This window comes from Callithrix jacchus, chromosome 9, assembly GCF_049354715.1.
Source record: "Callithrix jacchus isolate 240 chromosome 9, calJac240_pri, whole genome shotgun sequence".
NCBI lineage: Eukaryota > Metazoa > Chordata > Mammalia > Primates > Cebidae > Callithrix > Callithrix jacchus.
Window position 1 is genome coordinate 114,165,343 of NC_133510.1, and position 19,990 is coordinate 114,185,332.

General features: G+C 52.1%; 1 protein-coding gene across 24 annotated transcripts in view; it reads left to right on the forward strand.

Moving 5' to 3' along the window:
• The window catches only part of CUX2 (cut like homeobox 2), a 322,604-nt gene that overhangs the window by 265,508 nt on the left and 37,106 nt on the right, over positions 1 to 19,990 (forward strand). For all 24 annotated transcript variants that reach the window (XM_054238864.2, XM_054238855.2, XM_078337275.1 and 21 more), the window contains 8 exons: positions 1,998 to 2,046; positions 7,128 to 7,232; positions 9,789 to 9,980; positions 10,067 to 10,125; positions 11,739 to 11,787; positions 11,881 to 11,980; positions 13,318 to 13,959; positions 15,394 to 15,495. In XM_054238864.2, coding sequence (XP_054094839.2) covers positions 1,998 to 2,046; positions 7,128 to 7,232; positions 9,789 to 9,980; positions 10,067 to 10,125; positions 11,739 to 11,787; positions 11,881 to 11,980; positions 13,318 to 13,959; positions 15,394 to 15,495 — 1,298 coding nt within the window. The remainder of the gene's footprint in view (positions 1 to 1,997; positions 2,047 to 7,127; positions 7,233 to 9,788; positions 9,981 to 10,066; positions 10,126 to 11,738; positions 11,788 to 11,880; positions 11,981 to 13,317; positions 13,960 to 15,393; positions 15,496 to 19,990) is intronic.

Sequence of the window (19,990 nt, forward strand, 5' to 3'; positions counted from 1 at the left end):
TCCCTCTGACCCTCCCAGACACACCTCTACCCTCTGACCCTCCCAGACTCCCTCCTCCCTCTAACCCTCCCAGACATTCCTCCTCCTCCTGACCCTCCCAGACAGGCCTTCTCCCTCTGACCCTCCCAGACACGTCTCCACCCTCTGGCCCTCCCAGACAGGCCTTCTCCCTCTGACCCTCCCAGACACGTCTCCACCCTCTGGCCCTCCCAGACAGGCCTTCTCCCTCTGACCCTCCCAGACACGTCTCCACCCTCTGGCCCTCCCAGACAGGCCTTCTCCCTCTGACCCTCCCAGACACGTCTCCACCCTCTGGCCCTCCCAGACAGGCCTTCTCCCTCTGACCCTCCCAGACACGTCTCCACCCTCTGGCCCTCCCAGACAGGCCTTCTCCCTCTGACCCTCCCAGACACACTTCCACCTTCTGACCCTCCCAAACAGGTCTTCTCCCTCTGACCCTCCCAGACATGCCTCCTCCCTCTGACCCTCCAGTATTTGCCCCCTCCCTCTAACGCTTCCAGACACACCTCCACCCTCTGGCCCTTCCAGACACACCTCTACCCTCTGGCCCTCCCAGCCATGCCTTCTCCCTCTGACCCTCCCATACACACCTTCTCCCTCTAACCCTCCAGTATTTGCCCCTTCCCTCTAACACTCCCAGACACACCTCCACCCTCTGACCCTCCCAGACTGCCTCCTCCCTCTAACCCTCCCAGATATGCCTCCTCCCTCTGACCCTCCAGTACTTGTCTCCTGATCCTTCAGGATTTACATCCTCCCTCTGTCCCTCCAGACATGCCTCTTGCCTCTGACCTCTCAAATGTGCCTCCTCTTTCTGACTCTTCTCCTTCCTCTGACTCTCTGCTGGAGGCCCCCCATTTCATTAAGCACCTCTGCTCCTCACCCCCAAAGTCACGTAGCTGTCATTTGCTTTGCCACTCACACACTATAGCCATAAATAATGTCCTGGGACCCAGGCTGAGCAAGGGGCTGCTGGGTGGGGTCCTCGCCCTTCGCCCTGGCCTCCTGGGGCTGTCCTGCTCCCCAGCTCCACACTCCAGTCCTTAGGGGCTGAGAGGCATTCACCTAAATTACTCTGGATTCAAGCATTTCTCTAGGCTTTAAGAAATCATTCATTCTGCAAACACTTATTGAGCACCTACTGTTTATCCAGTGCTGTTCTGGGTCCCTGGAGGAAACATGAGAACATGATCCTGTCCTCAACTGAGGAGAGGAGACAAAAACTGATGTGCAGTGATACATTTGTTCATTCACACATATTGAGCACTTACTGTATGCCCAGCACTGTTCTTGGTACTTAACAAATGCCACAAAGGGAAAAAGTGGGGGCAGGAAGGGGTGGGTCCTTTGTCCTGGTTAATCCAGAACTCCCTGGAGGAGGAGGAGGAGAAGGCCATGAGAAGAGTTCAGGGAAGGGTGCTCCAGGCAGCAGGAACAGCCTGAGCCATGGAAGGCTCTGAGCATGCACGCAGCCCATGTGTCGCCTTGAGTCACCAAGTGCTCTGCACATTCCCCTGCGTCTCCCACCCCCTGCTAACAGAGGGGAGGCCCATCCCAAGCCCCTCCATGCTGGCAGCCTGGAGGGGCTGGGCAGTGCAGTAAACAAGTGACCACCGGGGACAGTGCAGGGCGGTCTCCCAGAAGAAACTGATCTGGGGGTGGGGGGACAGGTGTTCTCTTGGGGAAGGGCATTCTAGGCGCCACTGGGACAAAGGCTTGGAGATGGAGTTCAGAGAGCTGCCCCCAGGGGAGAGGGAGGCCAGGCTGCCCGGAGGAGGTGCAGTGCTGACGCCCTCTCCCTTTTCCCCCGAAGCCTAGGCTCTTTTCTCCCCAGCCTGATTTCTTTCCAGTAGCGAGGCTGGAAGGGAGGGCCATCAGCCCTCCCCTGGGTGCAGGCAGGGGCTGCAGGTGTCAGGAGGGGCGGGGCCTGGAGCCCATGGGAGGCCCTTCCTCAGGGCCTCGTCTTTGTGTCTCAGGGCAGATGAAGTCGGCCTGATCATGACCAACCTGGAGAAAGCTAATCAGGTGAGGAGGTACAGTTCCCACCATGGGTGCCAGAGGCTCCCTCTGCCTGGGGTGGGGGTCTCGGGCCGGACGAGGAGGAAGGGGCTGAGCTTCATTAATATTTATTCAACTGTGGGTCCTGCGCCTGCCTAGTGAGGGGGCCAGGAGTCTGAGCTGCCGGGGTGGGGCCGGGGTGGAGGTTAGGGTACCAAATACAGACACAGTTGGAAATAGAGTGGTCCCAGCAGCAACAGGCAGAAAGGAGCCCTGACCCAGAATGCAGGAGTCCAGGAAGACATCCTAGAGGAAGGGGTGTGAAGCTAAGACCTAAAGAATAAATGGCAGGGTCTAGGCACAGATTCTAAGTGGGGTTCCAGCATCCTGCCTTCCTCTGGCTTCAGAGGTGCTGCCATCTGGTGGGCAGAGTCGGGCAGGACTTTGAAAGGAGGGCAGCCACAGCCAGGGGGCTCCAGCCCGGGGTCTTGTGTGCCCACCACGTCTGTCCCCCAGTGCACTGATACGATCACAGCTCACAGCAGCCCCAAATTCTGGGGTTCAAACAATCCTCTTACCTCAGCCCCCCAAGTAGCTGGGACTACCGGCATGCACCACCACACCCGGCTAATCTTTATATGTTTTTCAGAGCTGCGGTTTTGTCATGTTGTCCAGGCTGATCTCTAACTCCTGAGCTCAAGCAGTCCACCCTCCTGGGCCTCCCAAAGCACTGGGATTGCAGGAGCGAGCCACTGTGCCCAGCCACCCCTTTTAAAAACAGAATGACAATGCGCCATGTATACCATCATGAGCCTTATGTTTTACACGTCTGTATCTTTGAGTCCCTTCCACATCAGTATAGAAAGCAATTCTTTCTGTTTTACGGCTGTGTGGTGTTCCTCGGCTGGGGGCACCATCGTCTCACACAGGAGGGCAAACTTTCTGTAAAGTCAGAGTAAATATTTTCAGCTTTGCAATTCATAGTCTCTGACACAGATTTTCAACTTTGCCATTTTAGCAACAGACTGTGTAAGTGACTTAGCATGTCTGGGTTCCAATAAAACTTTATACAAATGGGCAGGGCTGCGCACAATGGCTCATGCCGCTAATCCCAGCCCTTTGGGAGGCTGAGGTGGGACGATCACTTGAGTTCAGGAATTTGAGACCAGCTGGGCATCATAGACCTCATCTCTACAAAAAAATTTTAAAAATTGATCGGGTGCGGTGGCTCACGCCTGTAATCCCAGCACTTTGGGAGGCCAAGCCTGGCAGATCACAAGATGAGGAGAGGGAGACCATCCTGGCTAACACAGTGAAACCCTGTCTCTACTAAAAATACAACAAATTAGCCAGGCATGGTGGTGCGTACCTGTAGTCCCAGATACTCGGGTGGCTGAGGCAGGAGAATCACTTCAACGCAGGAGAATCACTTCAACCCAGGAGGCAGAGGTTGCAGTGAGCTGAGATCGTGCCACTGCACTCCAGCCTGGACGACAGAGCAAGACTCTATCTCAAAAAAAAAAAAAAAATGTAGGCGTAGTGGTGCACGCCTGTGGTCTCAGCAGGAGGCTGAGGTGGGAGAATCGCCTGAGGCCAGGGAGATGGAGGCTGCAATGAGCTACGATCATGCTACTGCATTCCAGCCTGGATGACAGAGTGAGACCCTGTCTCAAAAAAAAGTGATCATAGAGTACTCGGAATAGGAAACACTTCTAATAATGTTTCTTCTGGGTCCAAAACTAAAACCCACACATTATAGAGAAGTATGGAGAAGAAAATAAATGTCGCTGTATTAGGTTTTTAATCTCTGTATTTATTAATACTTTTTTTTTGAGATAGAGTCTTGCACTATTCCCCAGGCTGGAGTGCAGTGGTGTGATCTCCACTCACTGCAACCTCCACCTCCTGGGTTCAAGCGATTCTCCTGCCTCAGCCTCCCAAGTACCTGGAATTACAGGCTCCCACCACCACACCCAGGTAATTTTTTGTATTTAGTAGAGACAGGGTTTCACCATGTTGGTCAGGCTGCTCTCAAACTCCCAACCTCTGGTTATCCACCACAAAGTTCTGGGATTACAGGCATGAGCTACCATGCCCAGCCTCTTAATACTATTTTAATGAAGATGCTGGGGTACAGCAGATCCATATTGCTACTTACATGATAATAACCACGCCAGTTTGCCCCGATTCTTCCTCCTGGGGTGAGAAATGAGAACTAGCTGTTATTCCACATGCATTTGAGTTTGTACTCCAGGCGAGGACCATCCCAATTCTGAATCTAAGTGGTTACATAGGAAAGGAACTTTTTGAGAGAGGGAGGGAAAGAATGTACCTCCCAAATGTCATGTGGACAGAGAGACAAGGACCCTGGCTTTTAGCCTTTGAAAGTAAACACAGTTCTCCGGGGGAAGGTAAGACTAGTAGCCTTTTTTTTCATTTCCTAGAGACAAGGTCTAGCTCTGTCACCCAGACTGGAGTGCAGTGGCAAGATCATAGCTCACTGCAGCCTCAAACTCCTGGGCTCAATGGATCTTCCCAAGTAGCGAGGACTACAGGCTCACACCACCACACCCACAATTTTTTTCTTTTTTTTTTTTTTTGTTGCGTTTTGGTCTTGCTCTGTTGCCCAAGCTGGTCTCAAACTCATGGCCTCCAGTGATCCGCTCACAGTGCTGGAATTACAGGCATGGGCCACTATGCCCAGCACCAACTAATCACTTTAGAACCCAGCTTTACTGTTCAGGAGCTGCCTCCGTGGTGTGGGTCTCACCCACCCTTGATGTCTAAACACATAACCCTCCAGGGAAGGGAACCTCTGGGGTTCTCAGTAGCCAATCAGTCATGAGTTGAATTTCAGAGGCTTATCCTTTAGTCCAGATCTTACCTTTCAATCAGATAAGCTTAGAGAGCCCTAACTATACAGAAACCTAAAAATACTTCCTTTCTAGTCCCACACACCAGAAAACTCTTCCTAAAACAAAACTGACTTGAGTCATTTCTGGAACAAGGCAAGATACCTATAAATAAATAATAAATTCAGATGTGAACACGAATGTGTATGAGTCTCAATATGCAGAGCAGAGCATATTGGGCAGAGCACCCTGATTGTCAAGGTCACTATGTAGTTAAACATAATCACTGTGAGCTGCATTTACCAGCCAAAGGCAAAAATATAGCCACAGCTCTTTTAATTTTGAAGTAATGGCTCAAGTAATATACCCTCATGATGTTAACAGAGTTAACCAAGTATTGATGCATTTACACGTAGCAGGTGCCAGGCGAAGATACCTACCAAACTGCATGTGACCAGACCACTTCCTTTGCACAGCAACCCATGGGATAGTTACCTTTATAATCCCATTTTATCAATAGGGAAGCCGAGGCTGGGGAGATGAAACCTCTTGCCTAAGATCACACATCCAGAAAGTTCCAAAGTCAGGATGTGAGCCCAGATTTCTCTCCAGACCCATAAGGCTAAATGTGTTAACATTCAGGTGCTTCCTTCCAGGTAGAAATCTTTGAAGAGTTAAGATCTACCAGCTGGGTGTGGTGGCTCATGCCTATAATCCCAGCACTTTGGGAGGCTGAGGTGGTCAGATTGCTTGAGCCTAGGAGTTCAACACCAGCCTGGCCAACATGGCAAAACCCCATCTCTACTAAAAATACAAAAATTACCTGGACCTGGTGGCGTATACCTGTAATCCCAGCTACTCAGGAGGCTGAGGCAGGAGAATTGCTTAAACCCAGGAGGTAGAGGTTACAGTGAGCCAAGATTGCACCACTGCACTCCAGCCTGAGCAACAGAGCAAGACTCTATCTTAAAAAGAAAGAAAATTTTAAAAATCTATCAGCTGGGCACAGTAGCTCATGCCTATAATCCCAGCACTTTGGGAAGCCAAGGCAAATGGGCTGCTTGAGCCCAGGAGTTCGACACCAGCCTAGCCAGCATGGCAAAACCCCGTCTCTACTAAAACTACAAAGATTAACCAGGTACAGTGGTGCACACCTGTAATCCCAGCTACTCAAGAGGCTAAGATGGGAGGGTCAGTTGAACCCAGGAGTTGGAGGCTGCTGTGAGCCCTGATTGCACCACTGCACTCCAGCCTAGGTGACAGAGGGAGACCCTGTCTCAAAACAAAACAAAAAAATCTACTGTAGGTCCAGTTTAGTGAACTGCTGCATTCTGATTTTAACCACTCAAAATCCCTTTGTGGTAGATGTTTTCATTGCCCCCCATTTTAACTGGAGAATCTAATCCTGGAGCAATGGCTCACGCCTGTAATCCCAACACTTTGGCAGGCTGAGGTGGGCAGATCACCTGAGGTCAGGAGTTCGAGACCAGCCTGGCCAACATGGTGAAACCTCGCCTCTGCTAAAAATACAAAAATTATCTGGGCGTGGTATTGCGCACCTGTAATCCTAGCTACTTGGGAGGCTGTGGCAGGAGACTCACTTGAACCCAGAAGGCAGCAGCTGCAGTGAGCCGAGATCATGCCACTGCACTCCAGCCTGGGTGACAGAGTGAGACCCCATCTCAAAGAAAAAGAAACTGAGACCCAGGGAGAGGATGTGACTGACCCGGGCTGCAGTGACCTGTGGGCTGGGAAAGCCCCTCTGCATATACCGCCTCTGAGATTCATTCCATACCAGGTGGCATGAGAGTTGGGACAGCTCTCGCCTTCAGACTAGCCAGGCCTAAAGTTAACGTGGCAGGCAGAAGTATCTAGAAATGTGTGAAAACCTGCCAGTCCCACCCAGACAGCCTCTCTCTCCCAGCCTTCATAAAGCAGGAATGTTCTGACTCCTCTGGGGGTCCCAGGCACCCCATGAGAAGCCAGACCCTTCTCAGGGGGGCATTTCTTCCTGTCCGCTTAGCCCAGGAGGAACTCCAGAGGCTGCTGTTTTTTGTCCCCAGCCCAGACAGGGCTCTGTGACTGGTCATCATAGCTCCAGGGTGGGGTCCAGGACTAGGCAGGCAGGACCTGTGGCCTTCAGAGGACTGCCTTCCCCACCCCTGCCTGAGACGGTGCAGGGAGAAGACAGAAGTGCGGAGTGGGTTCTACGGTGGCTGTGCTCACCTCTCACCCACGCTGTCCCCTTCTCCCCAGCGAGCCGAGGCTGCCCAGCGGGAGGTGGAAAGTCTCCGGGAACAGCTGGCCTCTGTCAACAGCTCCATCCGCCTGGCTTGTTGCTCTCCCCAGGGGCCTAGTGGGGTAAGGATGGGGTCAGGGAAGAGAGCAGGGAGGGCAGAGGGAAAGATCGGGAATGGCCGAGTTTGTGGTTTTGAACAGGTGGGGGACACTTTGTGGTTGATTGCGTGCATCCATTTGAAACTGTGAGTATGAATGCATGTGGGTCTCTATGCAGTTGTGAGCGTAATCACTGTGACCTGCTGTAACAGCTGCAACAGCTGAGGATAAAAATACAGCTACTGTTCTTTACTTTTCAAGCCCAAGTTTCCGTATACCCTTTATTACCAGGAGGTCCAGTATCTTCCTTTGGAGGCCTCCCTTACCCCCAGTTGTCCAAGAATGCCAGGAACTTCCTCAGATCAAAGATCATTCTGATTGTCAGATGCACCAGCAAAGACAGGGGAGAGTGAGTTTGAGGCAATACAGCAGCATGCCGTTTTCGTGGATGCCACCAGGTGTCGCTGTTGAACACTGGTCTTAGCAGCTTGGTGGATAGATACAAGGGATGGTGATATTCCTGCTGGTTTTCAATCCCAAAACTGGGTACTTTTGGGAGTGTGAGCCAGCCTACATATCGTCAGCAATCATTATCACCAGAACTGCAGTGGGGCCACATACCAAGATAAAGTTTAACATTCATCATCAGTCATTGGTTTCCAAAGCATGCCAGGTGATTCTTGAGGGGGTTCCCACCCCAGCTGCATGCTGTGAAAAGCCAGTCTTTGATGATCAACGCTGAGGTTCTTGTGTTAGGCTGGTTAATTAATTCATCTTTCTCCTTCCTCCTGGTTCACACCTCTTTGGGGTCCCGGTATCATTTTCTAACAAGAGACTTTCATCAAGGCCACCCCAACCTACCCTTCTGTCCTATATTAGCAGTCTCCATCTTGGCTCTCCAGAAAGCCTTGGGTTCATTATGTGAATTGGCCTGCCTTATTTCCAGATCTCTGCATATCAAGGGATGAGAGTCATGATTCCTTACATAAGAGCAGGTCTCTTCCCTCTCCATCTATAAACCTGAACTCGTGAGCATAATTTTCAATTCTCCTGACACCCATATATACAGGCCCAGGTGTCTGTGTCTCTCTTTCTGTTTGAATATTGGAATGTGCCTCTATGAATGTGTTACTGCATATGTGTGTCTCTACTTCTGACCTTTGGGAACCAACTGTATTCTTAATCTGACTGTGCCTCATTTTCCTCATCTGTACAAGTAACACCTGCTTTGTAGAGTTATTAAAAGAATTACATGAGTCAGGCATGGTGGCACATGCCTGTAGTCCCAGCCACTTAGGAGGCTGAGGCAGGAAGATCACTTGAGCCCAGGAATTTGAGTACAGCCCAGGCAACATAGCAAGATTCTGTCTCTGAAAAAAAAAAAAAATGGATTACATGTAAAGTGCCTAAAATGGCACTTGGGTCGTTGCATATGCTCACTAAGTATTTGATGCTACTATTAGAATTATAGTTTTGTCTTTGGTGTGTATGGGGTGTTCTTGCCCATGAGAGCATGTGGCTTCTTCGAGCACGTGCATGTCTGTGTGTGATGATGTGTCTTCGTGAGTGTGTCTCTTTGATGCGTGTGTATTTCTCTGTGTGTGTGTGTGCGTATTTGGGGAAGTGTCACGTGTGTTAGTGTGTGCTGTGGCTATAGGTATATCCTTGGGTGTCAGCCTGTGCCTGTGTCCCAGGAGATTGTATATGCGTCCGTGTGCCTGGGTGACAACATAACACAGAGAGTGAACACAGGAGAGAGGCTGTGTGGAGAGATGGAGAGGAATTTGCCAATGCTTCTTAATTAACCCCCGTGGAACCCGGCAAATGCCTGTGCTAATCAGCCCCAGGGAACTTTGCTGGTTTGTGGGGGGTGTGCTTTTCTGAGCACAACAGTGGCACTCGATGCTAATTAATTTAATGTATTAATGGCATCCGCTTCCTGTTTTAATTGGCATTTATCTCCATGGAAGAAAGCTGGGGTTGGGGTTTTTGTTTGTTTGTTGTGTTGCTTTTTTTCTGTAATGCTTCTTAGATTTATGTGTAACTCAGCCTGACAACAGCCTGACTTAAGCAACCTCTCCATCTTCATCCAGGACAGATGGGCCATGTCCTAAAATCTGGAGAAGCTGTGGGTCTTAGGGCTCTCAGCAAATTAGGAGGAGGAAAGAGCCACCCATAACCTGGCCCGTGGCTCCAAGGTGTCAAGTCTAATCCTAATCCTGGATGTCCCATCGCCTAGAACAGGTTCATTCCCCAGGGCTAGGAGCCAGACCAGAGTAAGAGACTCAAACCCTTGCCTATGCTGTTTCCTCCGCCCTGAGTGCCCAGTCCCCAGCTGACTACTTTCTTTTGTGGGGCTGTTCTTTTTTAGTCAATCTTTTAATTGCAGTATAACTTCACACATAAGGAAAAGCATCCTGGTCATAGTGTACAGCACTTTGAATTTTTCAACATAAACATACCCCATACCAACATCATGATCAAGAAATTTGCATTCTGCCTGGGATTCAGGGGTGGGGAAGCCAGACCCGTGGGCCTGTCCCCCACCTCTCAGCCCCTGAGAGCCCCCTTTTCCTACAGGATAAGGTGAACTTTGCTTTGTGCTCGGGACCTCGGCTGGAGGCTGCGCTGGCCTCCAAGGACAGGGAGATCCTGCGGCTGCTGAAGGACGTGCAGCACCTGCAGAGCTCGCTGCAGGAGCTGGAGGAGGCGTCCGCCAACCAGATCGCAGACCTGGAGCGGCAGCTCACAGCCAAGTCCGAGGCCATAGAGGTGAGTCCTGGGGAGGAGGCCAGCGGGCAGGTGGCCCCAGGCACAAGCACACAGACCAGCCTCACCATCTTTCTTTGCTCTTCTAGAAGCTGGAAGAGAAGCTCCAGGCCCAGTCTGACTATGAGGAAATTAAAACAGAGCTGAGGTACCTTGTGGGGTGGGGCTCCACAGACCCCCAGCACTCTTCCCTGGACAGGAGCACTTAGCAAAGTTCATCAGTTTCCTCCCCCCTACTAAACCCCATTCTTCTCTCCACTAACGCTGTGGATATCAAACCTCAACCATCCTCAGGCTGCCTGTAATCCCAACACTTTGGGAGGCCAAGGCAGGAGGATCACTTGAGCTCAGGAGATAGAGACCACCCTGGGCAACAATGGGGAAACCCGAATCTCTATGAGAGAAAAAAAAAAAACAGTTTTAATTAGCCAGGAGTGGTGGTGGTGTGTGCTGTATTCCTAGCCACTCAAGAGGCTGATGTGGGTGGATAGCTTGAGCCTGGGAGGTCAAGGGTGCAGTGAGCTCTGGTTGTACCACTGCCCTTCAGCCTGGGCAGCACAGCAAGATCCTGTCTTGAAAACAAAACAAAATTCAACCATCTTACTTCTTTTTCCATCAAGAGCTGCCTTGCCTATAAAGGCAGATCACCTGAGGTCAGGAGTTCCAGACCAGCCTGGCCAACATGGCAAAACCCCATCTCTACAAAAAATAGATAAATTGGCTGAGCACGGTTGCTCACACCTGTAATCTTAGCACTTTGGGAGGCCAAGGTGGGCAGATCACCTGAGGTCAGGAGTTCGAGACCAGCCCGACCAATGTGACGAAATCTCATCTCCACTAAAAATACAAAATTAGCCGGGCATGGTGATGCTTGCAATCCCAGCTACTCAGGAGGCTGAGGCAGGAGAATCGCTTGAACCCAGGAGACGGTGGTTTCAGTGAGCAGAGATCATGCCATTGCACTCCGGCCTGGGTGACAGGAGCGAAACTCCATCTCAAAAAAAATAAAAATAAAAATACAGGCTGGGCGTGGTGGCTCATGAGGTGGATCATGAGGTCAAGAGATTGAGATCATCCTGGCCAACATGGTGAAACCCTGTCTCTACTAAAAAATACAAAAATTAGCTGAGCATGGTGGCGCGCGCCTATAGTCCCAGCTATTCAGGAGGTTGAGGCAGGAGAATTGCTTGAACCCAGGAGGCGGAGATTGTAGTGAGCCGAGATTGCGCCACTGCACTCCAGCCTGGTGCCTGGCGACAGAGCAAGACTCTGTCTCAAAAAAAAAAAAAAATACAAAAATTAGCCAGGTGTGGTGGCGCTCACCTGTAATCACAGCTACTTGGGAGGCTGAGGTAGGAGAATCGCTTGAACCCAGAAGACAGCGATCATGCCACTGCCCTCCAGCCTGGGTGACAGAGTGAGACTCTGTCTCAAAAAAAAAAAAAAATCTGCCTGTAGACCATACAAGAGACATTATGATGGACATGGTGTGGGTGTGGTAACTGGGAGGTGATTGGTTAGCCCACCAAAGTCAAGCCGGCCAGAATGGGGTCAGTTGAGGCAGCACCCCGCCAGGTCCCACTGCTGTTAATGAGCCGGCTGCCTCAGGCCTGGGTTGCAATGAGTCTGGAAATATGTGGGGTTCTGGGGAATGGAGCAGTCATTCCCGGTCAGAGAGGTAAGCCGGGTCAGTGCCTCTCGCAAGACGTCTCCTCCAGCCCAGGGGTGGCTGACCTCAGACCCTCTCCACTTGTCCGGCAGCATCCTGAAAGCCATGAAGCTGGCCTCCAGCACCTGCAGCCTGCCCCAGGTAAGTGACCCTGCCACTGTCCCTGAAGGGCGGGCTGCCCCAGTGAGTCTTCCACCCACCAGGTGCCCTCTCAACCTGCCTCTTGTCTCGTAGGGCATGGCCAAGCCCGAAGACTCACTGCTTATTGCAAAGGAGGCCTTCTTCCCTGCGCAGAAATTCCTTCTGGAGAAGCCAAGCCTCCTGGCCAGCCCTGGTAGGGGAGGAGGATGCCCTGGGGGCTGAGGGCTGGGGTGGGGGCTGCCTGTGGGTCTCTGGCCTTCTCATACCCAAGGACCACTGCCTTCCATGCAGGCAGGAGAGCGACCGACAAGCAGCTGTGCGTTTGGATTTGGCACCTGCTGTGTGCCTGTCCTGCGGGGCGTCCACACATACCCACATCACAGTTGAGGCCACACAGCTTGGCCCTTCCAAGGCCCCCCTAGAGGGCTCCACTCCCCACTGAACTTTCTTGCGCTGCAGGGGCTTTCATGAAGAGGTCACAGGGGACAAGTCGGGCGTTCTCAGTGTACCCCTCTCAGCCACTCGCTGACCTTTGTTTCTCTGAGACTGACTCTTGCTCTGTCACCAGGCTGAAGTGCAGTGGTGTGATCTCAACTCACTGCAGCCTCTGCCTCCAGGGTTCAAGCAATTCTCCTGCCTCAGCCTCCTGAGTAGCTAGGATTACAGGCGCCCACCACCACACCCAGCTAATTTTTATATTTTTAGTAGAGACAGGGTTTCACCATATTGGCCAGGCTGGTCTCAAACTCCTGACCTCAGGTGATCTACCTCCCTCAGCCTCCCAAAGTGCTGGGATTACAGGCATGAGCCACTTTGCCTGGCCGCCCGCTGACCTTTTAGCCTTGTGACCCCAGGCAGGACTCTGTGCTGCCTCTGTTTCGTCATCCGTAAAATGGGTGCAACCCTGGGGTCTACTTCATGGGTGCCATGCAGGTCTAGTGAGCCAGCTCCAGGGTAGCTGCCCAGCAAGGGGCCATCTGCAGGTGGTGGCAAGTTTGACTTCCCACCCTAGGGCGAGGTGCTGGGCCATGGCAAGTTCTCAGGGGATGCTCTTGGTGATGGGGGTGGCGCATTCCCCAGAACTGGCATTTGGGCGGGGCCTGGAAGAGTAGGGGTTGGAGAATGGAGGGGTAGGCAGAAACAACCATGGTTGGCACTTCCAGCTGCTGGATGCCAGCTCTCCACCACCCTTCCCCGTCCCTCCTTCCCTTCTTCCCTTCCTCTGTTCTGACTTTCTGTCTCTGGATGTCTCTGTCTCTCACTGCCTCTCTCCCGCTTTCTCCTCACCCCTCTCTCTCATGTGGTTTCTCTCTCTGTCTCTCATTGTCTCCTTATCTCTCTCTCTCACATGCTGTGTCTCTGTCTCCCTCTCCGCCTCTCTCTCTCCGCCTCTCTCATGTGATTTCTCTTTCTCGTTGTCTCTGTCTGTCTCTCTCCCCCTCTGGTTTTTTTCTCCCTGTCTGTCTCCCCTCATCATCATCTTCCCCGTCTGTCTGTCTGTCCATCTGTCTGTCTGTCTGGGTGTTCTAGAGGAGGACCCATCAGAGGACGATTCCATCAAGGACTCACTGGGCACGGAGCAGTCCTACCCCTCCCCTCAGCAGCTCCCACCTCCGCCGGGGCCTGAAGACCCCTTGTCCCCCAGCCCCGGGCAGCCCCTGCTGGGCCCCAGCTTGGGACCCGACGGCCCTCGGACTTTCTCGCTGTCCCCCTTCCCCAGCCTGGCATCAGGGGAGAGACTGATGATGCCCCCAGCCACCTTCAAGGGAGAGGCGGGCGGCCTGCTGGTGTTCCCCCCAGCCTTCTACAGCACCAAGCCCCCCACAGCCCCTGCCACCCCAGCCCCTGGCCCTGAGCTGCCAGGGGGTCCTGAGCCCACGGATGGTGGTGGGGGCGGAGCAGCGGGGCCTGGGGCGGAGGAGGAGCAGCTGGACACGGCGGAGATCGCCTTCCAGGTGAAGGAGCAGCTGCTGAAGCACAACATTGGGCAGCGCGTGTTTGGCCACTACGTGCTGGGGCTGTCCCAGGGCTCGGTCAGCGAGATCCTAGCCCGGCCCAAGCCCTGGCGCAAGCTCACGGTGAAGGGCAAGGAGCCCTTCATCAAGATGAAGCAGTTCCTGTCGGACGAGCAGAACGTGCTGGCACTCAGGACCATCCAGGTGCGGCAGCGAGGTTAGTGCCCAAGAGGGCTGGTCCCCACGACACAGGGGCTGTGCTGGCCACCACGCCAGGTCCAGGGCATTAGGGCTGGGAGCTGAGGGCACAAGTTCTGGGTTCAAAGCCCAGCTCTGCCACCACCTGGCTGTGTCACCTCGGGCAAGTGACTTTGCCTCTCTGTACCCCGGTTTCCCCTCTGTAAAAGCAGAAAATACATCCTCAACCCCTCCTTTCTGGCCCCAGCCAGAGACAGGCCGCCCCTCCTGGGGCACTCAGGATAAGGGTGGTGGGAAAAGGCTCCAGACGCTGCCCTGGCAGGTACTCACCAAGCACTTCCAAGCCTCAGTTTACACATTTGTAAGACTACCAGCCTTACCAGACTTGATTTTTCGGGTAATCAGTGTGAAGGGTCCTAGCTGTGGCCTCACAAATGCCTGAGTTTGAGTCCCAGCTCTGCTGTTCACCCACTGGGTGACCTCACACAGCTCCTTTCATCTGTGCCTCAGTTTCTGCATCTGTCAGCCTCCGGGAGGTGCCATGAGGATTAAATGGGCATCCAGCACTGACCACAGCACCTGCCATATAGTGCGGCTTGAGAACAGTTAGGGAGTTAGGGGTGGCAGCTGCCATGTCATTGTCGTCATCATTTTTTTTTTTTTTTTTTTTTTTTTGAGACAGAGTCTCACTGTGTCACTCAGGCTGGAGTGCAGTGGCACAATCTCTGCTCATTGCAACCTCTGCCTTCCGGGTTTAAGCGATTTTCCTGCCTCAGCCTCCCTAGTAGCTGGGACTACAGGCACATGCCACCATGCCCAGCTAATTTTTACATTTTTAGTAGAGACAGGGTTTCGCCATGTTGATCAGGCTGGTCTCAAACTCCTGACCTCAGGTGATCCATCCGCCTCAGCCTCCCAAAGTGCTGGGATTACAGGCCTGAGCCACTGCACGCTATTTCTTTATTCTTCTTCTTTTTTTTTTTGACAGTCTGGCTCTGTCACCCAGGCTGGAGTACAGTGGTGCAATCTCGGCTCACTGCAACCACCTCCTCCCAGGTTCAAGCAATTCTCCTGCCTCAGCCTCCCTAGTAGCCAGGACTATAGGCCATCACCACCACGCCCAGATAATTTTGTATTTTTAGTAGAGATGGGGTTTCACCATGTTGGTCAGTCTAGTCTCAAACTCCCGACCTCGGGTGATCCACCCGCCTCAGCCTCCCAAAGTGCTAGGATTATAGGCATGAGCCACCGCACCCGGCCTGTTTCTCATGATTCTTATTTCAAGCCAGTATCACTCATAGGCCCACAGTTTTTCAGGTAGACTAAGCAGTGGCCCTGCCATCTCACTGACAGTCTGCTGCTCACTCTCCTGGGAGGAGGAGACAGCCCCCCAGGCTCCGGAGCTGAGCCCAGCATGCAGCTCTTGCCACAGATGCCTTCTCGCCTCCCCCAGGCAGCATCACCCCGAGAATCCGCACACCTGAAACGGGCTCAGACGATGCCATCAAGAGCATTCTAGAGCAGGCCAAGAAGGAGATCGAGTCGCAGAAAGGTGGTAAGTGTGACCTCTACAGGCAAGGCCTCAGGTCCCCAGGGCCAGCTCTGAACAGCAGAGGCCTCATCTACCTTTGTCCACCCCGGAGGGAATCGCAGGCAGATCAGAACCGCCAGAGGCCAGAGGGACCTGTCTAGAGCACACGGGTGGTCGTGTCATGGCTCAGAACCCTACCGTGGCTCCACACAGCTCTCGAAATAAAATCCCAACCCTTGGCTGGGTGCAGTGGCTCATGCCTGTAATCCCAGCACTTTCGGAGGCTGAGGTGGGCAGATCACCTGAGGTCAGGAGTTTGAGACCAGCCTGGCAAACATGGTGAAACCCCATCTCTACTAAAAATAGAAAATTAGCTGAGCATGGTGGTGGGAACCTGTAATCCCAGCTACTCAGGAGGCTGAGGCAGGAGAATCACTTGAACCCAAGAGATGGAGGTTGCAGTAAGCCAAAATCACACCACTGCACTCCAGCCTGGTTGACAGAACGAGACTCCAACTCAAAAAAAAAAAAAAGAAAGAAAAGAAAAAATCCCCAGCCTCAGTAAGGCCTACTGGCCCTCAAGTCTTCAGGCCCCTCCGTGCCTGTTACACAAACTGTGTATAGTCATGCCCAGCCCCTGTGCATCCCACCCTGCACCTCTGATGCCGTCCTTACCCCAGACACCTTTCATCTGGCCAACTCCTGCTCATACCTATGACTCAACTCAGAAGTCACCTCCTCCAAGAAGACGGATGGGGTGCTGCACCCCTCCGCCACCCCCACCACAATGACCTACTTGCTTGATGCAGTGGAGCCAGATTGGCCACAAATTCGGGCTCCCAGGACCCTGGGCCACTGCACACACGCAGCAGGCCCAGGACACTCAAGGCTCTCTCTTTTTTTTTTTTTTTGAGACAGAGTTTCACTCTTGTCGCCCAGGCCGGAGTACAATGGCACAATCTCAGCTCACCACAACCTCCTCCTCCCAGGTTCAAGCAATTCTCTGCCTCAGCCTCCCAAGTAGCTGGAATTACAGGCCAGTGCCACCATGCCCAGCTAATTTTTGTATTTTTAGTAGAGATGGGGTTTCTTCATGTTGGTCAGGCTAGTCTCGAACTCCCAACTTCAGGTGATCCGCCTGCCTCGGCCTCCCAAAGTGCTGGGATGACTGCACCTGGCCCATCTTCTCATCTTTAAAATGGGGATTGTATTAGTTTTCCTTTCTTGGGGTTGTGTGAGGATCAATTGAAATCGGCGTAATCCTGAAACATCAGCCATCATTATAGCGAATAGAATTATTACCTCCCTGCTGCAGCTCTGCAGCGTCACAAACAACTCTGCTGGTGTAGCTGTCCCTCCCTCTGCTCTGGGGGCTTCTCGCAGCCAGGGACCGAGTTCCATCCTCACACCCAGCACAGCGCAGACTGTGGCTAACTCAGACCCAGGACTCCAGCTTCTATGCCCACCTCCATTTTTGCAGTGTCTGCTGTCCCCTGGTGGCCGTTCAGAGCAGGTGTCCCGAATCCTCCAGTTGCCGCCAGGAGCTGAGATGTTTCACAATCACCCTCCCTCCTGCCTGGTCCCTGGCAGGGGAGGGGATAAGGGAAGAAGGGACTTAACTGGCTACCCTACCCCACCTGTAAAATCCCCTGAGCCTAATGTCCTTCTTGGTCAGTTCCAGTAGCAAGAGAGATGCAAGACAGAGAAGGATGTGATCATGCAGTAAACATTTATTAAGCACCTACTGTGGACTAGACACAGGTTTCAGATATGGGCAAGACATGATATGGAAGTGTAAAGAACCACGAGAAATAACCAGCCAGGGCTGGGTGCGGGGGCTTTTGCCTGTAATCCCAGCACTTTGGGAGGCCTAGGCAGGTGGATCACCTGAGGTCAGGAGTTTGAGACCAGCCTGGACAACATGGTAAAACCCCATCTCTGCTAAAAATACAAAAATTAGCTAGGCATGATGGTGGGTGCCTGTAATCCCAGCTACTTGGAGGCTGAGGCAGAATTGCTTGAACCTGGGAGGCAAAGGTTGCCGTGAGCCGAGATCACACCACTGCACTCCAGCCTGGACAACGAGAGAAAAACTCGATCTAAAAAAAAAGAAACCCCGTCTCCTCTAAAAATAAAAAAAATCAGCTGGGTGTGGTGGCATGCACCTGTGGTCCCAGCTACTCAAGAGGCTGGGGCAGGAGGATCACCTGAGCCCAGGAGGCAGAGGTTGTAGTGAGCTGGGCATAGTGGTACAGGCATGTAGTCCCAACTACTTCAGAGGCAGAGATGGGACGATCGCTTGAGCACAGTAGTTTGAGACCAGACCGGGCAACATAACAAGACTGTGCTCCAGCCTGTGTGATGGAATGAGACTATGTCTCAAAAAGGAAAAAAGAATAGAAAAAGAAATAACTAGCCAAAGTCTCCCACTAAACCGACAGGATGACTGAGGCCAGGGAGGGAAGGCATGAGTTCAATTACACAGAGACAGAAGAAAACCCCAGGTCTCCCGCCTCTCTATACAGCACTTTCTCCTGGGGGTCAGAAGCAGGCAGCAGGGCAATGTCAAAGGCAACATCACAGCAGAGGAAAACGTTTGCTATACGTGGGCCAGCTGGTGGGCTTATGTTCAGGGCCTAGTTCAGCAAGAGGAAAAATACAAAGGTGACTGCCATATGCCCCTGACAAAAATGAATGCTAAGCAGTGGGCACGGCAGCTGCTGCCAGGGAGGAAATGAATGTGACTACCGGCTCACTCTCAAGTTCTACTTCTGGGACTTGAAGGAAATGTCTGGAATGGGCTCAGGGTTTATATATAAGCTGTTCCCATCATTGTTCATAAGAGTGACAGACTGGAAACAAAACACCCTAAGCGTCCAGCGGTGGGAATCTGGTAAGTCAAGCAGATGATATCCCTTCAGCGGCATGTGCAGCCCTTAAGGTAGAACTTTTAATGATAGGAAAAATGGGGCTGGGTGCAGTGCTCACACCAGTAATCTTTGGGAAGACAAGGCAGATGGATCACTTGAGGTCAGGAGTTTAAGACCAGCCTGGCCCACATGGCAAAACCCTGTCTCTACTAAAATAGGAAAATTGGCCAGGTGTAGTGGCCAGCACCTGTAATCCCAGCTACTCAGAGGCTGAGGCAGGAGAATTGTTTGAACCTGAGAACCAGAGGTTGCAGTGAGCCAAGATCGCACAATTGCACTCCAGCCTGGATGACAGAGCAAGACTGTGTCTCAACAACAAGGCCAGGAGGGGTGGCTCATGCCTATAATCCCAGCACTTTGAGAGGCCAAGGCAGGCGGATCACGAGGTCAGGAGTTTAAGACCAGAGTGGCCAACATGGTGAAACCCCGTCTCTACTAAAAAAAAATACAAAAATTAGCTGGGCATTGTGGCTTGTGCCTGTAATCCCAGCTTCTTGGGAGGCTGAGATTGGACAGTTGCTTAAACTGAGACCTGGGAGGCAGAGGTTGCAGTGAGCTGAGATCCTCCAGCCTGGGCTACAGAGCAGGACTACATCACACACGCGCGTGCACACACACACACACACACACACACACAATGCTTAGCTGGGCACAGTGGCACAAGCATGTGGTCCCAACTATTTCAGAGGCTGAGGCGGGACGATTGCTTGAGCACAGTAGTTTGAGACCAGACCAGGCAACAGAGCAAGAGCCTTTCCCCAAAAAAGAAAAAAGAAAAGAAAAAACACAATGTTGGTGCTAAACGGGGACAAACAAGACTACATTTTCACATATCAAGTATGGTCATGTGATACGTGTAGTTTAGAAAACAGACTGGAAGGGAATACGTGAGAATATTTCACATGGTTGCCCTAGGAGACAGGAAGGGGGACTTTTATTTTTTCATCTTGACTGTTTGTGCTTTTTTTTTTTTTTTTCATGCTCTTCTATGTTCCCACAGTAGGCAAGTATGAAGATTTTTAAATCGAGGTAAAATTCTTGTAACATAAAATTAAATTTTTTTTTTGGAAATGGAGTCTCTCACTCCGTCGCCTAGGCTGAAGTGCAGTGGCGCGATCTCGGCTCTCTGCAGCCTCCGCCTCTGGGGCTCAGGTAATTCTCCTGCCTCAACTTCCCTCACATATGCAAAAAAAAAAAAATTGACCACGCCTGGCCAATTTTTGTATTTTTAGTAGAGATGGGGTTTCACCATGTTGGCCAGACTGGTCTCAAATTCCTGACCTCAACTGATCCACCTGCCTCAGTCTCCCAAAGTGCTGGGATTAGAGGCGCGAACCCCTGCACCCAGCCAAAGCTAACCATTTTAAAGTGTACTGTTCAGTAGTATTTAATACAGTCACAGTGGTATGCAACATCACCTCTCTCCAGTTCACACATTTCATCACCCCAGAAGGAAACCCTGTACCCATGAAGCACAGCTTCTCCATTCCACTCTCCCCCCAGCCCCTGGCGAGCTCTGCTCTGCATCCTGTTTCTCTGGATTAACCTATTCTGCACATTTCATGTAAATGGAATCATATCCTACGTGC